The sequence below is a fragment of the Aptenodytes patagonicus genome, chromosome 2, assembly GCF_965638725.1.
Source record: "Aptenodytes patagonicus chromosome 2, bAptPat1.pri.cur, whole genome shotgun sequence".
NCBI lineage: Eukaryota > Metazoa > Chordata > Aves > Sphenisciformes > Spheniscidae > Aptenodytes > Aptenodytes patagonicus.
The window spans coordinates 154879027-154896353 of NC_134950.1; the positions used below are offsets into that span (position 1 = coordinate 154879027).

At 46.9% G+C, this 17327-nt stretch overlaps 1 protein-coding gene across 4 annotated transcripts in view; it reads left to right on the forward strand.

The window, feature by feature from the left end:
* JCAD (junctional cadherin 5 associated) overlaps nucleotides 1–17327 on the forward strand; it is a 66976-nt gene that overhangs the window by 35544 nt on the left and 14105 nt on the right. For 3 of the 4 annotated variants that reach the window (XM_076331780.1, XM_076331781.1, XM_076331779.1), the window contains exon 2: nucleotides 11112–11470. The exons of the other annotated variant lie outside the window; for it this stretch is intronic. In XM_076331780.1, coding sequence (XP_076187895.1) covers nucleotides 11172–11470 — 299 coding nt within the window. In that variant the 5' untranslated portion in view covers nucleotides 11112–11171. The remainder of the gene's footprint in view (nucleotides 1–11111; nucleotides 11471–17327) is intronic. 4 annotated transcript variants of the gene reach the window in all.

Sequence of the window (17327 nt, forward strand, 5' to 3'; positions counted from 1 at the left end):
TTACACCGGTTTATTTGTTTTTTAACAGATGTTGTTTTCCACTTTTGAGTGGAAAGGGTTATCTCACTTTCTGCAACCTTGTTATTGTGCTTTGTTTCAAAAGCCAGTGGACTCGGGCTTGCTGGGGAAGCTTACTCACCAGTTCCAGCTATGAAGGAAGGGGTTGGTCAGCCTTTCAGCGGTCTCGATGCATTCGTCAAGGTCTCTATGTGAACTGATAGCATCTTTTCACATCTACCTAGAGATAACCCGCAGTTCTTCTGGTATTGGCAGTGCCTGCAGAGAACAAAAATCAGCAGCAGCCTCTTCGTCGCCCAAGTACATTACAGTTAGGATATTAATAGAATTTGTCAGCCCTAACTTGGACCATCTCAAATGGCGGGGCAAGGGAAGGGGTTTTGAAATCTGAGCTAGTCAAAAAAAGAAAAAAAAAGTTAAAGGCTGAGTTCTGCTTTTTGCAAGTGCCGAGGGCACCCTGCAAGTCACCAAGTACATGATGAATTGGGAAAAATTAACAGCCATTTCTGACATTTTAGGATGGTCCCTCTTCCCCCATCATGATGATGGCTGCTCGCCTTGTCGGTCCGGAGGGCTCATCAGTGGTCAGGAGCTGGCCCACCTTTCCCAGCCTGGGCTTACCTCACCGGCAGGCAGCCCTGCCCAGCACACGCAGTGCCTCAGCAGCATAACAGTGCTTGTGTGTAGGCTTCTCGAGTGTCTGTCTTACTTTTTTCTACGCTAATGCATACAAATGCTACTTTGGCATTTATTTTCTGGTACTGCAAAGGGTCGGGGGGAAATCCTGCTGAGACTACAAGGCAGGACACACACATGCAAGAAAGAAAGATCAAAGGCGTCTATAATACAGGAAGAAGCAGAGGGTCAATCCAGAAGAGAGGGCATTTGATTATACATACAGGGGTAATATAAAAGGGATAACAACACAGGAGAGGATGGTAATGTCTGAAAATGAGTAAACAAACAGATGTGTAAGACTATGCTGAGAATTTATTTACTCCAGCAGACACAATCCTTATCTCTTTGAAAGAGGAGAAGACCACACCAACCTTGGAGCGCCTCTGCTCCCAGCCACGTTTGTGAGCGGGAGAAAGTGTTTGTTTACCGATCTCTCCTCCGTGAGTCCTGGCCTGATGGGCCGGCCTGTCCTGCTGTGATTAGTAGGATGCTAATGTGTGTAATCCTTTTGATCACAGAGCCCAGGCTCTATAAGTCATGTCACTGTCACCTCAAAGAAGTTCAACTGTGTGATGGATCCCTTATTAAAAATTTGTACTTCGAAAGATTTAATACAGTTATTATTGAGAGCCTTTATTTTTTGTTATTTGTACAGATGGAGAGCTTTTCTGTTAAAAAACATGCAAAGAATAATAATGATCCATGTAGTCCTAGCGTGGGAGTAGCTTATTTGCACTTTGCCATAGGTATTTTAGGTGGGATGATTAACCCTTAACATCTTGATTTTAAGATGTGAGCAACAAATGTGATTCCATGTGCTTTGTTCCACCAGAGTGTATTGCTCTGTACAAAAGTGTCGTAAACAGCATGGAAACATTCATCCGAGTCCTAAAAAATATCCTCTTCTGCAGTTCCTTTTTGGGAGGGAAAGAGCTGGCTAATTATGCTTTGTTTAATAAATGTACTATTTTGTTCTCCTGTTGTGACAAACAAAAGCTGTCATTTGAGGAAATACACCATATGCTGCCAATTGGTTGAAGGACTGGTCATATCTGGAGCACAGAGTAGCAGTGAGTGCTCTTTAACAATTGCTCCTTCTCTGAAAAAAATCTGGACCGATTTCAGTGGAGTAATGTGCTGCTCTGTCATCGGTGGAAGCGAGCTGTTGACATTTTGAAAACCAGCTAATAGGAGCAGCGGTATCTGTGCATGCTTGGATGTTTCCTCTCTCCCTTTATGCATTTACTTCTATGTGGATGCTTATGAGCCTCAGCAAATCAGTGCTCAGTTGGGGCTGGATTGGTCCATGGCAAATTTAAAAATTAACCTTATTTCAGATACAAATTCCCATCCATGCACCGTCAGACACGTACTTCATCATTGTGTGAACCCAGTATTCAAACACCCACGTTACTTAAAAAAAATAATCTAGCTCTCTACCATCTTTTCTTGGCAAATCTGAGAAGGCAAACTTTGAAATATGACCTGAAACCTCCTAACAAACAGGGCTGGCAACCCCTGGAGAGCAGCCGTCACGCGTTAAGGTCTCCCCCAGGAGATGGTCTGTGCTCTCTCTCATGCCACAGTGGGTTTGCTGATGCGTCTGCACTGGTGAGATACAAGACAGGAATAACTACCTTCTGAGACTTAAATAAACTCTTCAAGACTCACTCCTCTTCTCCTCCCCACTTCCTAATTTCATTTGAGACACGTCGTATCATTAATTTATTCTCTGGCACGGTTCCTCGGTGATTTCAGTGAGGACTTTTTGCTCAAAGAATGCAAAGAGGATGTGAGCTGTAATTTTCACTGTGAATCTCTGTGTTAGAGAAAAAATGTGAACCCTCCTGCCCACAGCTAATGAGGATTAAACACAAAAATTCACAGATTTCTTTTTAATTTCTGTGAGATGAATGGGAGAGACATGCAGGCCTGGGAAGACATGCGGAGCCAACATAGCGTTGGCTTATCTTCCAGCAATGACTTTGGCACATCCTTTTCCCATGTAGTCAGCAGAGATGACCGCGCATTTAGCACTAGTGGCTTTGAAGCCCTCGGTGTTGGCTGCAACGGGAACTTTTTTGAAGCTTTGTCTGGTGTGTGTCCATGATCTGATACAAGTCCTCTGGTCAGGACTCTATTCTTGTGCCTCCACTTAGGTCATCTACTGCCTCTTTCTGTGCGGGATCCTTCAGTGTGAGCGTGTCTCTTGTGTCTCGGTCTCCCTATCCCTCCCATCCCTGGAGGAGAGGCAAAGTTTCTCTTCCTACTAAGTGGTGCTTGCCACCTTGCCAGGCCTGCCTGCCCTTGGCACCCCCTCACTCTTCCCAGCAGAGCACAGGATGCCAGGACAGGGGGGTGCAAGGTAGGTCACTGGTGTCATTTGGGATAAAGCGTACGTTTTACTTTGGACAGTAGTATCAGGGGAAAGCCACATTGTAATTCAGACAAGGTGGCTATTTATAAGACTGGGGATCTTGTACAGAAGGGTTTTGATTTTGTTGGAGAGACGATCAGGCTGGTAAACAGTCTTGTGTACAATGTATTACCTTGGGGAGTTGTGCTCCAATCCCACTTCTTTGTACATGCCCAGAGGACTTCAACTCCCCAAAACCAATGCACTGATCCTCCTCAGCTGTGTGTGGCTCACCATGGAGGTACACAGAGGTTCATGTGAGCATACACAGCCAGGGAGCCAGCCCCATAGGAGAAAACAGAGGCCCACAAACTATAACTGAAGAATCGAGGTGGGAAATACTCAATATTTGAAGTCTGGAAACTCCAGGTGTGGGGCATGCCAACAAAACAATACCTTTTTGGGGGGGAGGAGGGAGAGGAGGAATGTAAAAATACTTAGTATCCATCCCAAATCCCTTGGTTCTGAGGCAGGATCTGCTTCATCTGTACTGTTCCTGATAGATCTTCATTTAGCCTATTCTTGAAAACCTCTGTTGATGGAGATTCACAGCCTCCCAGTGTAACCAGTGGTTAACTATCATCATGGCTAGACAGTTCCCCCTAATATCTAACCTAAATCTCCCTTGCTGCGTGCTAAGCCAGTCCCTTCAGTTTCCCACATCTGCAGGGAGCAGGACAAGATTATCACTGCCTTTTAGCAGCCTGACATATTTGAAACTTGTTATCATCTCTCATTCTCTCACCCTCATTCCTCCTCCCTTTTCTTTCAACTAAACAAGACCACTTGTACCCTCTTCTCAAGGGGTCACACTTCCTAAACTTTTAATTCTTGTGAGCAAGTGGCAAGGAACAGCATCTCGCTTGGGGTAGGGCCCAAAACTGGATACAGGGCTGAGAGGAGTAAAGAGTGATGCTCCTCTTAGTTTATCTCCAGGCATACTCACCTGTGTGTACCAAGCCCTGCGCTACTCTTGATGTCCTCTCTCTTTGGAGCTCTAGCCCCTGAGACTCTTTTGCCATACCGCTACATTTTGCACTTTTGCATTGCATCCTTCTTCTTCAACATGGTGCTTTACACCTGCCTGTGTGGAATCTCAGTTATTCATTTCAGACTGGGTCTCTAATTTATTAAGATTTTATTCTAATTGTAATCCCTGAAAATGCTTGCAGCACTCCCTACAGATTTGTAATTGTAATCTTTATTCTACTTTACAAGTCATTAATGGAAATACTGAATAGAGCAAGACCCCAGGCACAGACCTTATGTGTCTTTTCAGGTTGACATTGAATTTACTATTTCTTGAGTACAGATTCAAAACATTTGTATACCCACCTAGAGTAAATTATACCTGACTTGTATTCATCTGGTTTGCATATAAGATTATCACATGCATCCATCAAAAGCTTTCCTCGTTCCAATGTGTGACTTCTACTGTTTTTTCCTCCCTAGTCACTATGCTCCCAACTCCGTCAAAGAAGAAAATTAAATGGATTAGGCTTAATTTGTTCTTGACAAGTCTGTGTTTTCTGTTTTCTCATGACTTTATCATGTGGGAGTGGATGCAGCTGCAGTGCGGGGTGGGAAGAAGGGAGCTGGAAACGCCGTTGCTCCTCCTGGATCACAGACTCACTCCTTCCCGCTCCGCGATAAATCGACACCTGTTATAAGTATTTACAAGTGGGTCGAATAATAATTTGTCTGAGTCGATATCAAAGCCAGGCTGTTTGGTCTATGATACCTCAGATCTGTCTCCTTCCCCCTTTTGTTTGAAATTAGATAATACGTTTGCCCTTCGCCTATCCTTTGAGAATTTCTAGGAGGTGTTTACTCATGGCTCCAAGGCTGCCCTGGCTAGTTTCCTACTCCTTCCTTACTCCTAGCCTACGCTTAATTAAGCCCTGCTGAGTTGAATACATCCAACTTACTTACATTAATATTCTCTAATCTTTTTCCCATGTTCTAGACTATCTTTGCATTAAATATCTAATACTTGATCATAGTGAACGTTATTGTTGGAGGCTCTTCAAGCACATGAATTTTATCTTTCCCAATGGAGCGTGTGTCTGCAAGCCAGTGAATGTGGTGGCTGTTTCCGCAGCGGAGGGCAGGGGGCACAGCGTGTCGGGGCAGCTGCACACACAGCAGCACAGCAGCCTGCCGTTTACAGTCCCATCTGACTTTATTGTCCCCAAAAAAGATGAAATGATCAAGGTAAAAGCTTCATTTAATGTGTTTATTTTTTATAAGCTGTCTCATATGCACACATGCAAAACCAGAATGAGAAAACAGGAGCAATTACAATGGCCAAAGACTTACATATTCTCCTGGGATGTAGCTCAGGGTTATATTTAGACTGAGCGAGTAGTACCATCTAGTATTAAAACTTCCACTACAGGAACCTGTTTTCCATTGCTGTAGTCTGTCAGGCTTTTATCACTTGATCTGAGACTTTCAGGTTGTGTCTCTCTCTCAGGCTAAATTTATTTTAAACCATTTCCAAGAAAAACTAGGAGGGAGGAGGGAGGAGAGAAGGAATGTTGTTTTGCCCACATTAAAAAGGGGAAAGAAAAGAAATCCTCCAGCTGTTTGATTGAGAGCTGCGATGCCATCATGTTCAGGAACAGGATCTATGGTGACAAGGCTCGGAGACGTCCGCGCATGTTCTCGCCAGACTCGTCTCTGTTTCTAGCGCTCTGTTTTCCAAAGATTTTTTCCTCCCATCCATCAGCACCTCAAAGCCTCTGGTGCTGAGCATCCCACTCGTGACCCAGCCCTGTGCAAGGACGGTGCTCGTGCCCTAACCGCTCCAACAGATGTTTGAGCAGAGCATGTCTGCAAAGCCCAGGCGCGGTGCCCCTGCCCAGGGCTGTGGCGGTGGAGCTGGTGTCCCCGTAATGACGATTCCTGCTTTTTCCAGGTACAGGTGAGACGGGGTCTTGGACCTGGGAGCAGAGAGCAGGCACAGAGGTGCTTCTGCTGGAAACATAGATAGGACAGAGGCTGGTTATCAGGAGGGGAAGGAGGAAAACTGGGGTGAGAGATGCAAAGAGAGGACTGGTGGGGAGAAGCTGTAAGGGCTGCAGGAGGGCAGGGTGGGCTGGCTAGCATGGCGGTGGGCTGTGTAGGAAGAGCGGCCGGACTGGTGGGACCAGGAGACGGGAGGGCAGGGGAGGGATGCTGGGGGGTGGTGGGAAGGACAGGTGGCTCTGACCGGCCAGAAGGTTGGGAAGTGGGAAATGCAGGCACCGGTGTGCATGGCGGTGAGGAGCTGACAGGGGTGGGAGGGAGATGGGGACTGCCTGGACAAAAGTGTTGGTGCTGGATTAGATGGGCAGAGGGACAGAGGAGAGCAAGGTAGACAAATTACTGCAACCCATTTTTTGGCTCATCCCATGTCTTCGCTGTGTGGGCAGCTGACTAGCTACACTTGGCTTGACGTGCAGAGGCAGTAGGTTCTTGCAGCAGTTGCTTTGAATGTGCGTAGTTCAGTTCTAAGGCTAAGTGCTTTGAAAAATCAGGTTGTAGACACTTCAGACTGGGTGCCTAGAAGGGAAAGAGTTGTTTTCACTTTAGTCTATCTGCATAAATACTTCTGTCTGGCACATGTCTGATATGAAATGGGAATAATGTCACCCAGACGTGAGTGAAGATAAGCTAGTTTAACATGTGACCCATCTGGATAATATGCTTTGTAATTCAGATGCCTGTTAGTAACTCTGTCTTCAGAACAGTGTTTGGATAGCTGCTGTAGATAAAGCCTAGGAAGACTAGCATCACCTAGCCTCCATATCAAACGAGGCAGGAGTCCTGCAGACTTCAGTAGCCTGAAGTCATGTAGTTACAGACTGCAGCAACTCATGCGTCCATGCAGGGTGCCTTGATTTTGGCAATTCATGATGTTTGTATGCTTCATTTTGCAACATGAATCATGTTCCTTTGACGTTTTCTTTTCTGTAAAGTTGTATAGAATCACTTACAGAAATGTTATAAATAGTTCTGCAGAGGCAGACAGGGCGAATCATGCACAAGAAGGAGTTTCAGGGGTTGTATTCGAGCAGTTAAAGGGTTGCCACCTTCCACTTCATTTCAAGCAGCAGAGGGCAGGAGAGATGTAATAGAGGGCAGACAGGGCCAAATTCTCTGTCACTTCTGGTCTTCCACCCAATACGTGGGTGCTGTGCCGGGGTGCTCTCTGGAGCCAGGGCTAACCAAAGGAGCATGCCGATGGGCTGCTCGAAATGCCATGCAGAGAGGATTCAGCGGCACGCAAGCCATTGCAGAGCACAGAGGTAAGAGCTGCTTCTGCCACTGCTGCAGGTGCTGGCATTCATCATCGCTGGTACTGGTCATTGTACAGGTGGTGGTGGTACCCCCAAAATAATAAGGCTTGGGAACCCCTGCCACTGAAAAAACCTGCAGATAAAAGCAGACCATCAACAGAACCCAGGGCGTTTCCCCAACTGAGAACGGGCTCCAGAAGCAGCTCAGAGGAACTTCTAGCACCTGATTTCTTCAGGGTGCCTTTCAGGAGTGCTTTGGGCTGTTCTCAGGGCCAGTGATGAGATCCCTGCCCCGGGACAGACCACCCCAAGCTGAGGTGCTCTGATGACGTTTCCGTCTGGTGGTCCCATTGTGTCCTGCTCACCGAGGCTGCAGGTCCCCATTGTGTCTGTGTACACGGGGGCTGATGCCGATTTCCGCCAGTCAGCCTGCGCTTGTTTCTTTGCATCTGAGAGTGCTGCTGAGAAGTTTCTAGAGAAAAGCTTGGCCCCTGTTTCCAGTGTAATGCAGAGTTGTACCGGCTGACGGGGACAAGTCGGAAACGCTGGCAAGATAGCAGGCATCCTCAGGAAGCAAACCCTATCAGAAAGCACTGATGTCATTGGCAAACAAAACAAATGAGCGCTGGAAAAACAAACTGTTTTCCAGCGTTGTTGATCTTCCCTCAAATTAGAAGCTTTGCACAGCCTTTACTCTTTGGCCCAGTCTGACAGATTATTTACAAGACAGCTCTGCAGCAATGGTTTTGTTACTCCTGCCAATCCAATTCCTTTGATTATATTTTTTAGATTTATTTATCTAAGGGAGGGTGGGAAGAGCGTCCCAGCGCCGCAGCCAGGTTTGGAAAGCTGGCCAGCATCCTTGAGGACGTTGGGTGCTGACATGGTTGATGTCCTGCAGGCTTTGCTCGGGCAGGGCCTTTGGCTCCCCTGCCCCTGGCCAGGTCCTATGCGGGGGGACGGTACCTCCCTGCAACTTCTGTGCAGCCCTTCGAGGCATGTGTCCTGCCAGTGTCCCGGCTAGCAGCCACCTGCCACCACTGACACCGGCTCCTGGGAGCTTGTGCCGCAGGCACAGAGCATTTCTCCATGTGGTGGGTCTGGGGAGAGCTCGTCGGGGAGTTTGGTTCTGAGGGCACTGCGGCAGGCAGAGGGGTGCAGGCTTCTCCGCCTTGTTTGTTCCCATTGCGGAGCTGTGATGGGCACAGAGATAGCATCCCGCTCCCAGCCGGGCCTTCCCACTGCCTGTAGCACCGCAGGGTTTTCCCTTCCGCAAGTGGTAAGTTTGCAGAGCAGGAGGAGATGGTCACACCAGTTCCTCATAGTACATTTCCACCCCGTTGCTCCTCACCACCGGTGCCAAAAGGAGGATCAGAGTAAACCCTGCGGGCTGGAGGTTTCTTGCCTACTCGCCTTTGCCTCTCTGATGGCACCATGGCTGCAGCGGGCAGCAGAGAGAGCGTTAAGCTGCGCTCCAAACCAGCCTGACAATAATAGCAGGAAAAGCACATTTCTTCCTTGCACCTGCGAGCGCTTCGATGGGCTTTCTGCTGTTTATGGTAGTCACATTGGATCTTTCTCTTGTTAGAGGCTGAACAGCTCTAGCAGCCAGCTGTTCCCCTTGCTCTGCTCGTACCTGGCTCCTTGCATGGTTCAGGATGGCAGGTGGATGGAAAATCAGCGTTTTAGGTCAGCATTCAAAAATAATCCATGAAGCCTTCCCTTTCTTCCAAGGGAAGGGTCCCGCTCCTCCCTGCTTGTACTTACTGCTGGCTCGCTTACTCAGAGCACTTACTGGGAATTTGGAGTCCTGTTCTAGCAAGGGATACTCCCAAAATATCTTCGGCACAGAGCTTTATTTCTCTGTTTTTAAAGGGTGTGTAGTGTTACATGTGTGAAAAGGGAAGAGATTCATTAAGCTCTAGAGACAAACCGGTTTAAGAGCTCAGCAGGCTCTCAGGCTGAAAAGCCACTTTTGCAGCATTCCAGGTTACCAGTTAAATTGTGGCTCTGCATAAAAATTGTGCATGTTTTTCCACACTGCGGGCTGTCCTCGGGTGAGCGCCGTGGCCGCTGTGGGCAGTGGACAGCAGAGGCGGCTGGGGGGTCCCTGCGTGCCCAGGCGCCGCACGCCAGGCTGGCCCAGAGCAGCCAGCCAAACCGGCTCTGCAGTCTACAGAGCATCCAGGAGACAGGGCGGGAGCCGAAAATGGATGGGTCACTGGATAGACAAAAAGTGGCCACAATATATGGAGTGCTGCACCACAGAAACTGGTTTATATTCTAAGCCAACCCATCAATTCCTGCGTATACGTAGCCTGAGAGATTTACTACTAATAAATGTGCAGCAGCCATCTCAGTAGTTGCTCCATCTAAAGTAAATTATTGTAAACAGCAGTGAACAAAGTTCTCCCTTTCTTCTTGCCCAAGGAGAGCATTACAGCCTGGTGTAGAAAATGCACTTGCTTTTCATGATCTTTGCAGAGACATTTTTTGAGTAGCTGCCAATGCTGGGCTCCTGTCCCTCAGGTAGACCTGCTACTACTAAGGACACACACTACTCACCAGGCATGTTAAATGAACTCTTCATGCAGGGAAAATCATCTCGAGTGCTTTATGTTTTACATAACAAATCTATTTCTGTATGTTTCACTTCTTCTTTATGCACCTTTTTTTTTTCCTTTCTTTCTTCTGGTAACACAGTTAAAGCAAGGAGGAATGTACCAGAATGGATCCATTGTTGTGCTAAACCTACAGAATAGTTCATTACCTTCCACTCGTTTTAAAACTCTGGAAGAATGGGTATTCCGTAATTGCCATAACAAGCTGTGAGAGTGGTATAGACAATAGAGATTGTTTCCAGCTAACTAATTCAGTTTGCTGAATCTTTGCTGTAGTCAGTGCAGAATTGAGGGCTGTCACTGGGAAGAAAAATCTTGACTGTCCCATGTCTTGCAAATCATTGAGACACAATAGACACAGGCATCTCAGGTTGTTTCCAGTCATTTTACAGTGGAAGTGTGCTGTAAAAATAGACCATACTTGAAATCTTAGGTTTTGTATTGTTCTAGCTGAGGATTACTGATTTCCAGAAGGCCAACGCAGGCCAAAAAGAAAGTAATCTGTAAAAAGGACTGTTCAACGGGGGTATTGCATGATATTACCTGGGTTTCTCATGTGGTTGCATAATTCATTTTTGTTCTCATGCATATTTTGTCCTTGTTCATGTGAACGTTTTTTCTTAATTGGAATATGCAGAGCTGTAGGGAGAGGCATATTGCCCTGTAATCCGCCCCCTCCTCCTGCAGCAACTTAAAACATAATACAGAGCACACCTCTCCATGACTGGGGAAAAATTGTTTTTTAAGGAAATGCCTGACTCAAATTGTGGGCTTACCTCCGGTGCAAAGATTTTTTTGAGATCACTTAGTGAAATCTGAAAGCTGCAATCACCAGTGAATTCAGACTGAAACAGACTGAGTCAGCAGCAGCACAGCATCTGCTGCTTGGCTGAGTGCATGGAGGTGTATTGTCTAGGGAAGGTCAGCACATGATTCATCAGCATCTGCATGCACTTTGCTTCATCTATTTTATTATAAGGATGGAAGACTGAGGCCAGGGGATGAAACTCTTAGGTTCAGCAGCCTACCAGCTGATCAAAGATATCTTTCCTTGTTTAAAGCAGCCTTCTGTTTGTTTTTGGTTTTGTTTTCCAGTGATGGGTCCTGCTGGAAAGAGCTTTCTGATGGCACAGCTGTGAGTGAAACCAGCACAATATGTTCAGTGTCGAGGACCTCCTGATTTCTCATGGATACAAATTGTCAAAAAATCCCCCTGTTTCATATGAGAACAGATATGATGGATACCGGCATGAAATTGTGGGGAACAGATCTGCTCAGAGAACGCTGAATGGGTTTGAGGCAGAATCGAGAGCCAGGGCATACAGCAAGAAACCTCTCGTGAAAACCAACTCGAGCAGCACTGAAAGCAGCCATGGGAGCCAAGGGAGGCAAGCGGGTCCTGGTTACCACCATGACCTTCAGGGTTTGTCCACTTTTCATACTTCAGAAGGGGGGTAAGTTTCAGCATCATGCCATGGCTTTGCTTTCTCTTCCTTTTGGTCCTGACAGATAACTAAGCATGACCCTAACCCTTGACACCATCTTCCTGTGATCCTTTCCTGCTCCCATACTAGTGACCATTTCCATGCACTGCAAGTCCACACGAAGCAGTGGCACATCCATTCACCACCTGCTAGAGCGAGGCCGTTGAGAATGTCGGGGTGATGGGAAGTGACCGAGCGTGGGAAAATTTCATTTACTAATATGATCTGTATCAGAAAGGTCTTTCTGATGGGCTTAGAAAAGCTCAGTCCAAGTACAGTAAAAAAAGGGGGCAAAAGCTCTTCCTTTTCTTCAGTTTTAAAAAACTGAACCCAGCTTCTTCTGCCACATACACACCCTGGTTTTTGCTGTAGATTTGGCCATGTGCAGCTCTCGGTGGGTGTTCGTACATGCACTGAAGACTTTCTTGGTTTTTTAAGGCTGCTCTCGCGGAGTAAATATCAGAAGGTGCCTGTTCGTTTCTTTTTAAAACAGCTCAAAGCCAGTGGAAGCTCTTGTTGTCACTCCATAAAATGTGCTTGTACAACTGTGGCTTGCTTAACACGGAGTACGTGCGCGCTGGGGCTGGGGCAGGCTGGGCAGGAAAAGCTGTGTGTACACACCGCGGCTCGGCCATTGTTCTGTGGCTATTTGAGTGCTGCAGATGAACAAAGGAAAGGGGCTAGAGCAGGACTGGAAGCCAGCCCAAGTGTGACGATGGTTTATGAGGAAAAGCCCCTTCCTCCCGCTGAATGGGCTTGAAACTGAAAGCAGGGAAAAACGCTGTCGCCTTGGGAGCTTGTCCTCTTACGAAGACCTTTGGTAACACGTGGCAAAGGCACGTGTCCCCTGACTGCTGGGCTCGTCTGCTCTTTCCCTTCATATCTCTTCCCCTTGTGAGCCTTCTTGCCTGGAGCAGGAATGGCTCCTGGCTGCCAGCTAGGATAACGGGCAGGAAGAGATGTGAAGCAGTCCTAGGGCAGCAAGTCCCAAGGTGGAACTATCCCTTCTGGGGAAGGAAGGAGAGGACACAGTTTTAAAGGTAATAAGAAGGATCCTTCATGGTGTGTTTTGGGTGAAGTAAACTGGACAATAATAAAGTGAGAAAAGATACTGAAAAAGAATGAAAGGGAAAAAGGTTCTGAAGCAGGGGAAGAGAGTGTGCAGGGGTGTCAAGGAAGGTGACACTTGGCCTTCGAGCAGAGTTTACAGCGTGGAGAAAAACTGGTGTGAAGAAGATATGGCTGTGCAAGGCTGGAAGCAACCGCAGCGCTGCTGCTCCCATGCCCTGTAAGGCAGAGCCTGCGTGGGTGCACGGCGGTGAGGGAGGGCTGCTGCCTCCCTGCCTCCCGCCTCTCCAGGTGCATCTGTGGGGGCTCGCGCATCTGCCCCACACCTCGGATGTGGCAGAGGTATCTGTAACTGCTGGTGTAGGCTAAATATGAAATAATGCTCTCTGACAGTTTACATGTCTCTTTCTAACATCTCAAAATGCAAGGGGTGAAACCTGTCAGTCTACAGCATAGTTAAATATTATATCCTGGTTTTAAAAAGTGGCTTTTCCCCATAAAATAGGGAATGCAGCCCAGGATATGGCTTTGTCACACTTTCACAAAAATAGAAATCTTTTCTTTCTTACTATTATTGTTACAGCAAACTCTGATTCCCAGTGAGCCTATTGGGAACTCTTACAAGGCACTAGCAGCTATGAACAAGGGAAAACCTTTGTATCAGCCGTCTCTTTCTTGCCGTCCCTGGGTGTGCAGAGTACCTCTGGTGCAGAGTGTGACACTGCCACTGTCCTGCTGGTACAGGAAGGGAGGAGCGAGCTCTCTGGGCCAGATCCAGGAAAGCTGTCTGCAGCTTCAGTGCTGCAGCACCTGTGTTTCAGTTGCTGAGCTCCGGGGTGACAGTCCCCCTCCAGACCCACTCCCCTGCCCTGGAGAAGCATCTGAGGCATGGGGCTGCCATGCAAGTGCGAGCTGTTTTAAAAATGAAGATTTTTGTGATGGCCCACTTTGGGGTGTTTTGGCCTGTTATGGGTGGGCCATTGTGAAGTCCACCAGGGATTTTGATCTCGCTGTCTGGTTTCTGGACCGTCGCAGGAAATAGGTTCCTGGTTCTCAGGCTGGGACAGAACTGCATGCTGCAGAAACTTGGGAACCTTTTGGGCCCAAAGAGGGGACAACCACCCAGCAAGGTCCAGCACAAAGACACTGCTCTTTGGGCATCGCAGGCTTCCTGCAACCATCTCCTGACACTGCCTTCCCAGTGCAGCAGAGTGGCAGGAGAAGGCCAGAAGAGACAGTGTGTGTCCCAACTACCTTCACAGATCTTGACCAGCTCCACAGCAATTTGGAGCATGACTCAGGCTCCTCAGATGAGGAATTTTCTACACCACACTCATGCTCAGACCACTGATGTAGAAGAACTAATCACCCTTCAAACACCACAGAAGTGAGTGATGTTGCCCACCTCATTGCTCCCTTCGCAGACAGGTTTGCAGGGCTCAGGGTGTTTCAAGACGGCAGGAGATGATGCTGTTGTCTCCACTCATTGGGATTGTTCTGCTGATCAATCCTTGCTGAGGAGGAGGTGGCGAGAGGCTTCATAGCAACTGCCTGTGGGCACATCACACCGCCCACCACTGCTGCTTGCAAGGGGGGAGTGACGCCACGGCAGAGTGGGCAAGCGATGTTTTGCTCCATCCCGTTGTTCTTCAGGGAAAGCATGGGGGAGCAGATGGTGGGAGGGCTGTCCTGGCTGTCCTTGCTTAACTGAGCATTAGGAGGCTGCACAGTAAAGGTTTGGAAGAGGAGACGAGGCAAAGAAAATGGGAAAGCTGACCCTATGGGTAGAGATGAGAGGGTTCACAGAAGAATCCCCTCCTGCTTCTCTTCTGAGTGGAGAGAAGAGGCACTTCGCTTAGCTATTTGTGTGGGAGGAACTATGTTGGTAGCTAGCTCATTCAGAGATAAACAGATAGCATCATTAATGAGATTACCTGCTGGAAAAATTAGAAAAGTGTGCTGATGTTTCCCACTGTTGAGGCTTGGAAGAATGTACGTGAGGATAGGATCCCAAAATAGAACAGAAGCTGCCAGTGTCCAGAAAATTCTGCTCTGAAAATTCTTCCCCCTTGCTGCCAAATCCTGGAAATTTCTTAACAGTGCATCCTTGTTGGGCACAAAGTCTGTCCCGGTGCCTGCAGCTCACCCACCCTGAGCTACTGGGTGCCTAACGCCTACCGCTTGCATGCTGGCAGCCAGAAACAGGGACAGGAGCTCCCACGGTATTGCTAGATAGCCCTGCAGTGGCCTCATTCTGCAGGGTTTTGACTTCATAGCCTGTGCCATGCTCCTTCACATCTAGCCCCGTTCTGTGGGTCGCGCAAGGTCCTGTTGGTCCAGCATTGCCCTGGAGGAACCAGGCAGCTTCAAGCCATTGCTCTGAGAGCGGCAGCTCAGTGAAATGCAGTCATGCAGCCACTGCAGGGTGTACTGATGGCCTCATTTCTCGTAAAGGCCTAAAATTCACAGAAAGCTAGCAATAGTTTATTTTTTTAAATGGTTTTCATTGGATTAATTTTATATAGAATCAATTCAAAGAACTTTATGACAGCAAATGTGGTATTTGTTAGAAGCAGGCCTGTTAGAAAAGAGTTCATGATGTTAAAATCTACCTCCTTGGTCCCATGGGACCGCTCCATCCTTGGCACCCCTCCCAGGTGTGAAGCACTTGTAAGCCGCTGTATCTGGGTGTGCATTTCTTCATGCATCAGTACTGTTGTATCACGGGGTGAGACAGAATTGCGTAGTGGCATGGTCAGAGACTAACTGCTGCTAGACTGTGCGGTCTCTTAATTGATAATGTCATGGACACAAAGACCACAGCATGACCGGCATTCGCCATCCAGACGTAGCATTGCTGAGGCTGTAGTGAAGCATTTTGAAGCTGGAGTGGCTCTTGGATGCTTCCCCTTCCCACCACTTCATTTGACTGCAAGACCCAAAAAATGTCTCATATCCTGGAAGGAGCCACTCTGCTGCAGTTGCAGCCACAAGCAGTGTGGTTGTGCTGTGCTGCCCCGCTGCCTGCCTGCCTGCCATGCCTGCTGCGTACAGGTGTACAGGAGCCACTCTCCATCTTTGGGAGCAGAGGAGTCTTCAGGCTGGAGCTAAGCTGGAGGGTCCTTGGGAAAACTGTGGAGCATCCTATTCTCACTGCGCAGTGCAGTGCCATCCTCTCCAGAGCTTCTGGGGCCCAGGAAACAGGCTGTCTGTGTAACCACCTCTTGCACCCAAGCCAGAAGCTGGAGAAACTGGTATTGTCCACCTTGTGAATAGATCACAGAAAAGATCAGGTTTAAAATGCTCTAAATACCTCCTTTTAAATGTCTTTTCTACATTCACGTTGCAATGATGACATAGTACAGGTCACAGTGGTTTGTATCATGTTCAGAAATTTATTACTGGAGCCTACTTATTGATCTTTTAATCGTTAAAAAGAAAATTAATCTTTTAAACAGCTTTTAATAAATGGAGGAACATCTTTTCTGTAACTGAAGCTGTCCTAACTTAGGGCTAATTTACTTTAATGAATGTCTGAGCTTGGGTTTTGTTTATTTTTAAAAAAGCAAACTAACGAAAACTCTTCTGTTTTAGTGGTTTCCTAGGAAAGAGTTGAGTAATGCTTCCTTCCCTATTCCTGATTTCCTATTAAATCCTTCAAACATCCAGCCCATTCCATTCCTGTGCTGTTAGTTGCAATTGTTGCAAATCTCAGTATTATTGTCTACCATACCTCCTTCCCCCAGTGTTTTTATATTTGGGTTGATAAGAATTTGGGTTTACTTTGAGGTTTTTTTAAGGGTGAATTAAGTTTTGCAACAACATCTCTGGAAATTTAAAGAACAAGATTTTTAGATGCCTTTCTAAAAGACATGCTACCACTGAAGCAGGAATCATTCTGGGGAAGTCTGATGGCCTGTGTTGAGCACGACGTCAAACTAAATAATCGTAACAGTCTCTGCTGATCTTGGAATCTATGACTCTCTACTTCCTGCGATTTCTGTAGACTCTTTTACGATGATGGTTAAAATCAAACAGAAAGAGCAATCTGGCCCTTCCCTCCTCACTATTGCTAGACCCTGTTTCTCACCTCGTTTTGTAAACGCAGATATAAATGGTGTCCTAACAGCATGGGGATGAGATGAAAAGGTAGATTTGATAATCTCAGAAGAAGGCAGCATTTGTTCAGCTGCGTGTTTCCACATGCAGAGAGGCATGGAAATGTTCGTTGTTACAGCAATCAACTTTCCAATATAGGAGGTGTCCTGTTACATCTCACTGATTAATGAAGATGTCTGTTACTTCCTGGGGTTCAGTGATCGAACTGTACTTTGTGCTTGAGAGGCAGAACATCTTGTTCAGATGTTAAGTCTTAATCCAGTTGAATTAATATGAACAAGATGCTCCTTATCCCAGTTTGGTTTTTAAACTTTTATAGTCATAGGATGAAGTTAACATACATACAAGAAAATTGCTGTGGATCTGGATTGCTTAGTTTTCATTCCAAATTTTGAACTGTGTTATGTTTTCACAAACTACTATTTGAATAGATCATTGTTTTTAGTAAAAAAGAGACAGATGACACTGCTTATATACCTTGGGGTGGAGGGAAGAGGAAGAAATTCTTGGGTTCTATCTACAGACTTGTCCTATTTCTGTCAATTTTAATTTTTCTTTCCAGTCTTATGCTGGTGGCAGCTACATAGTGTAAAGGCAGTTATATTGTTGGACATCTTAGGTACAAGAATAGCAGAACGCG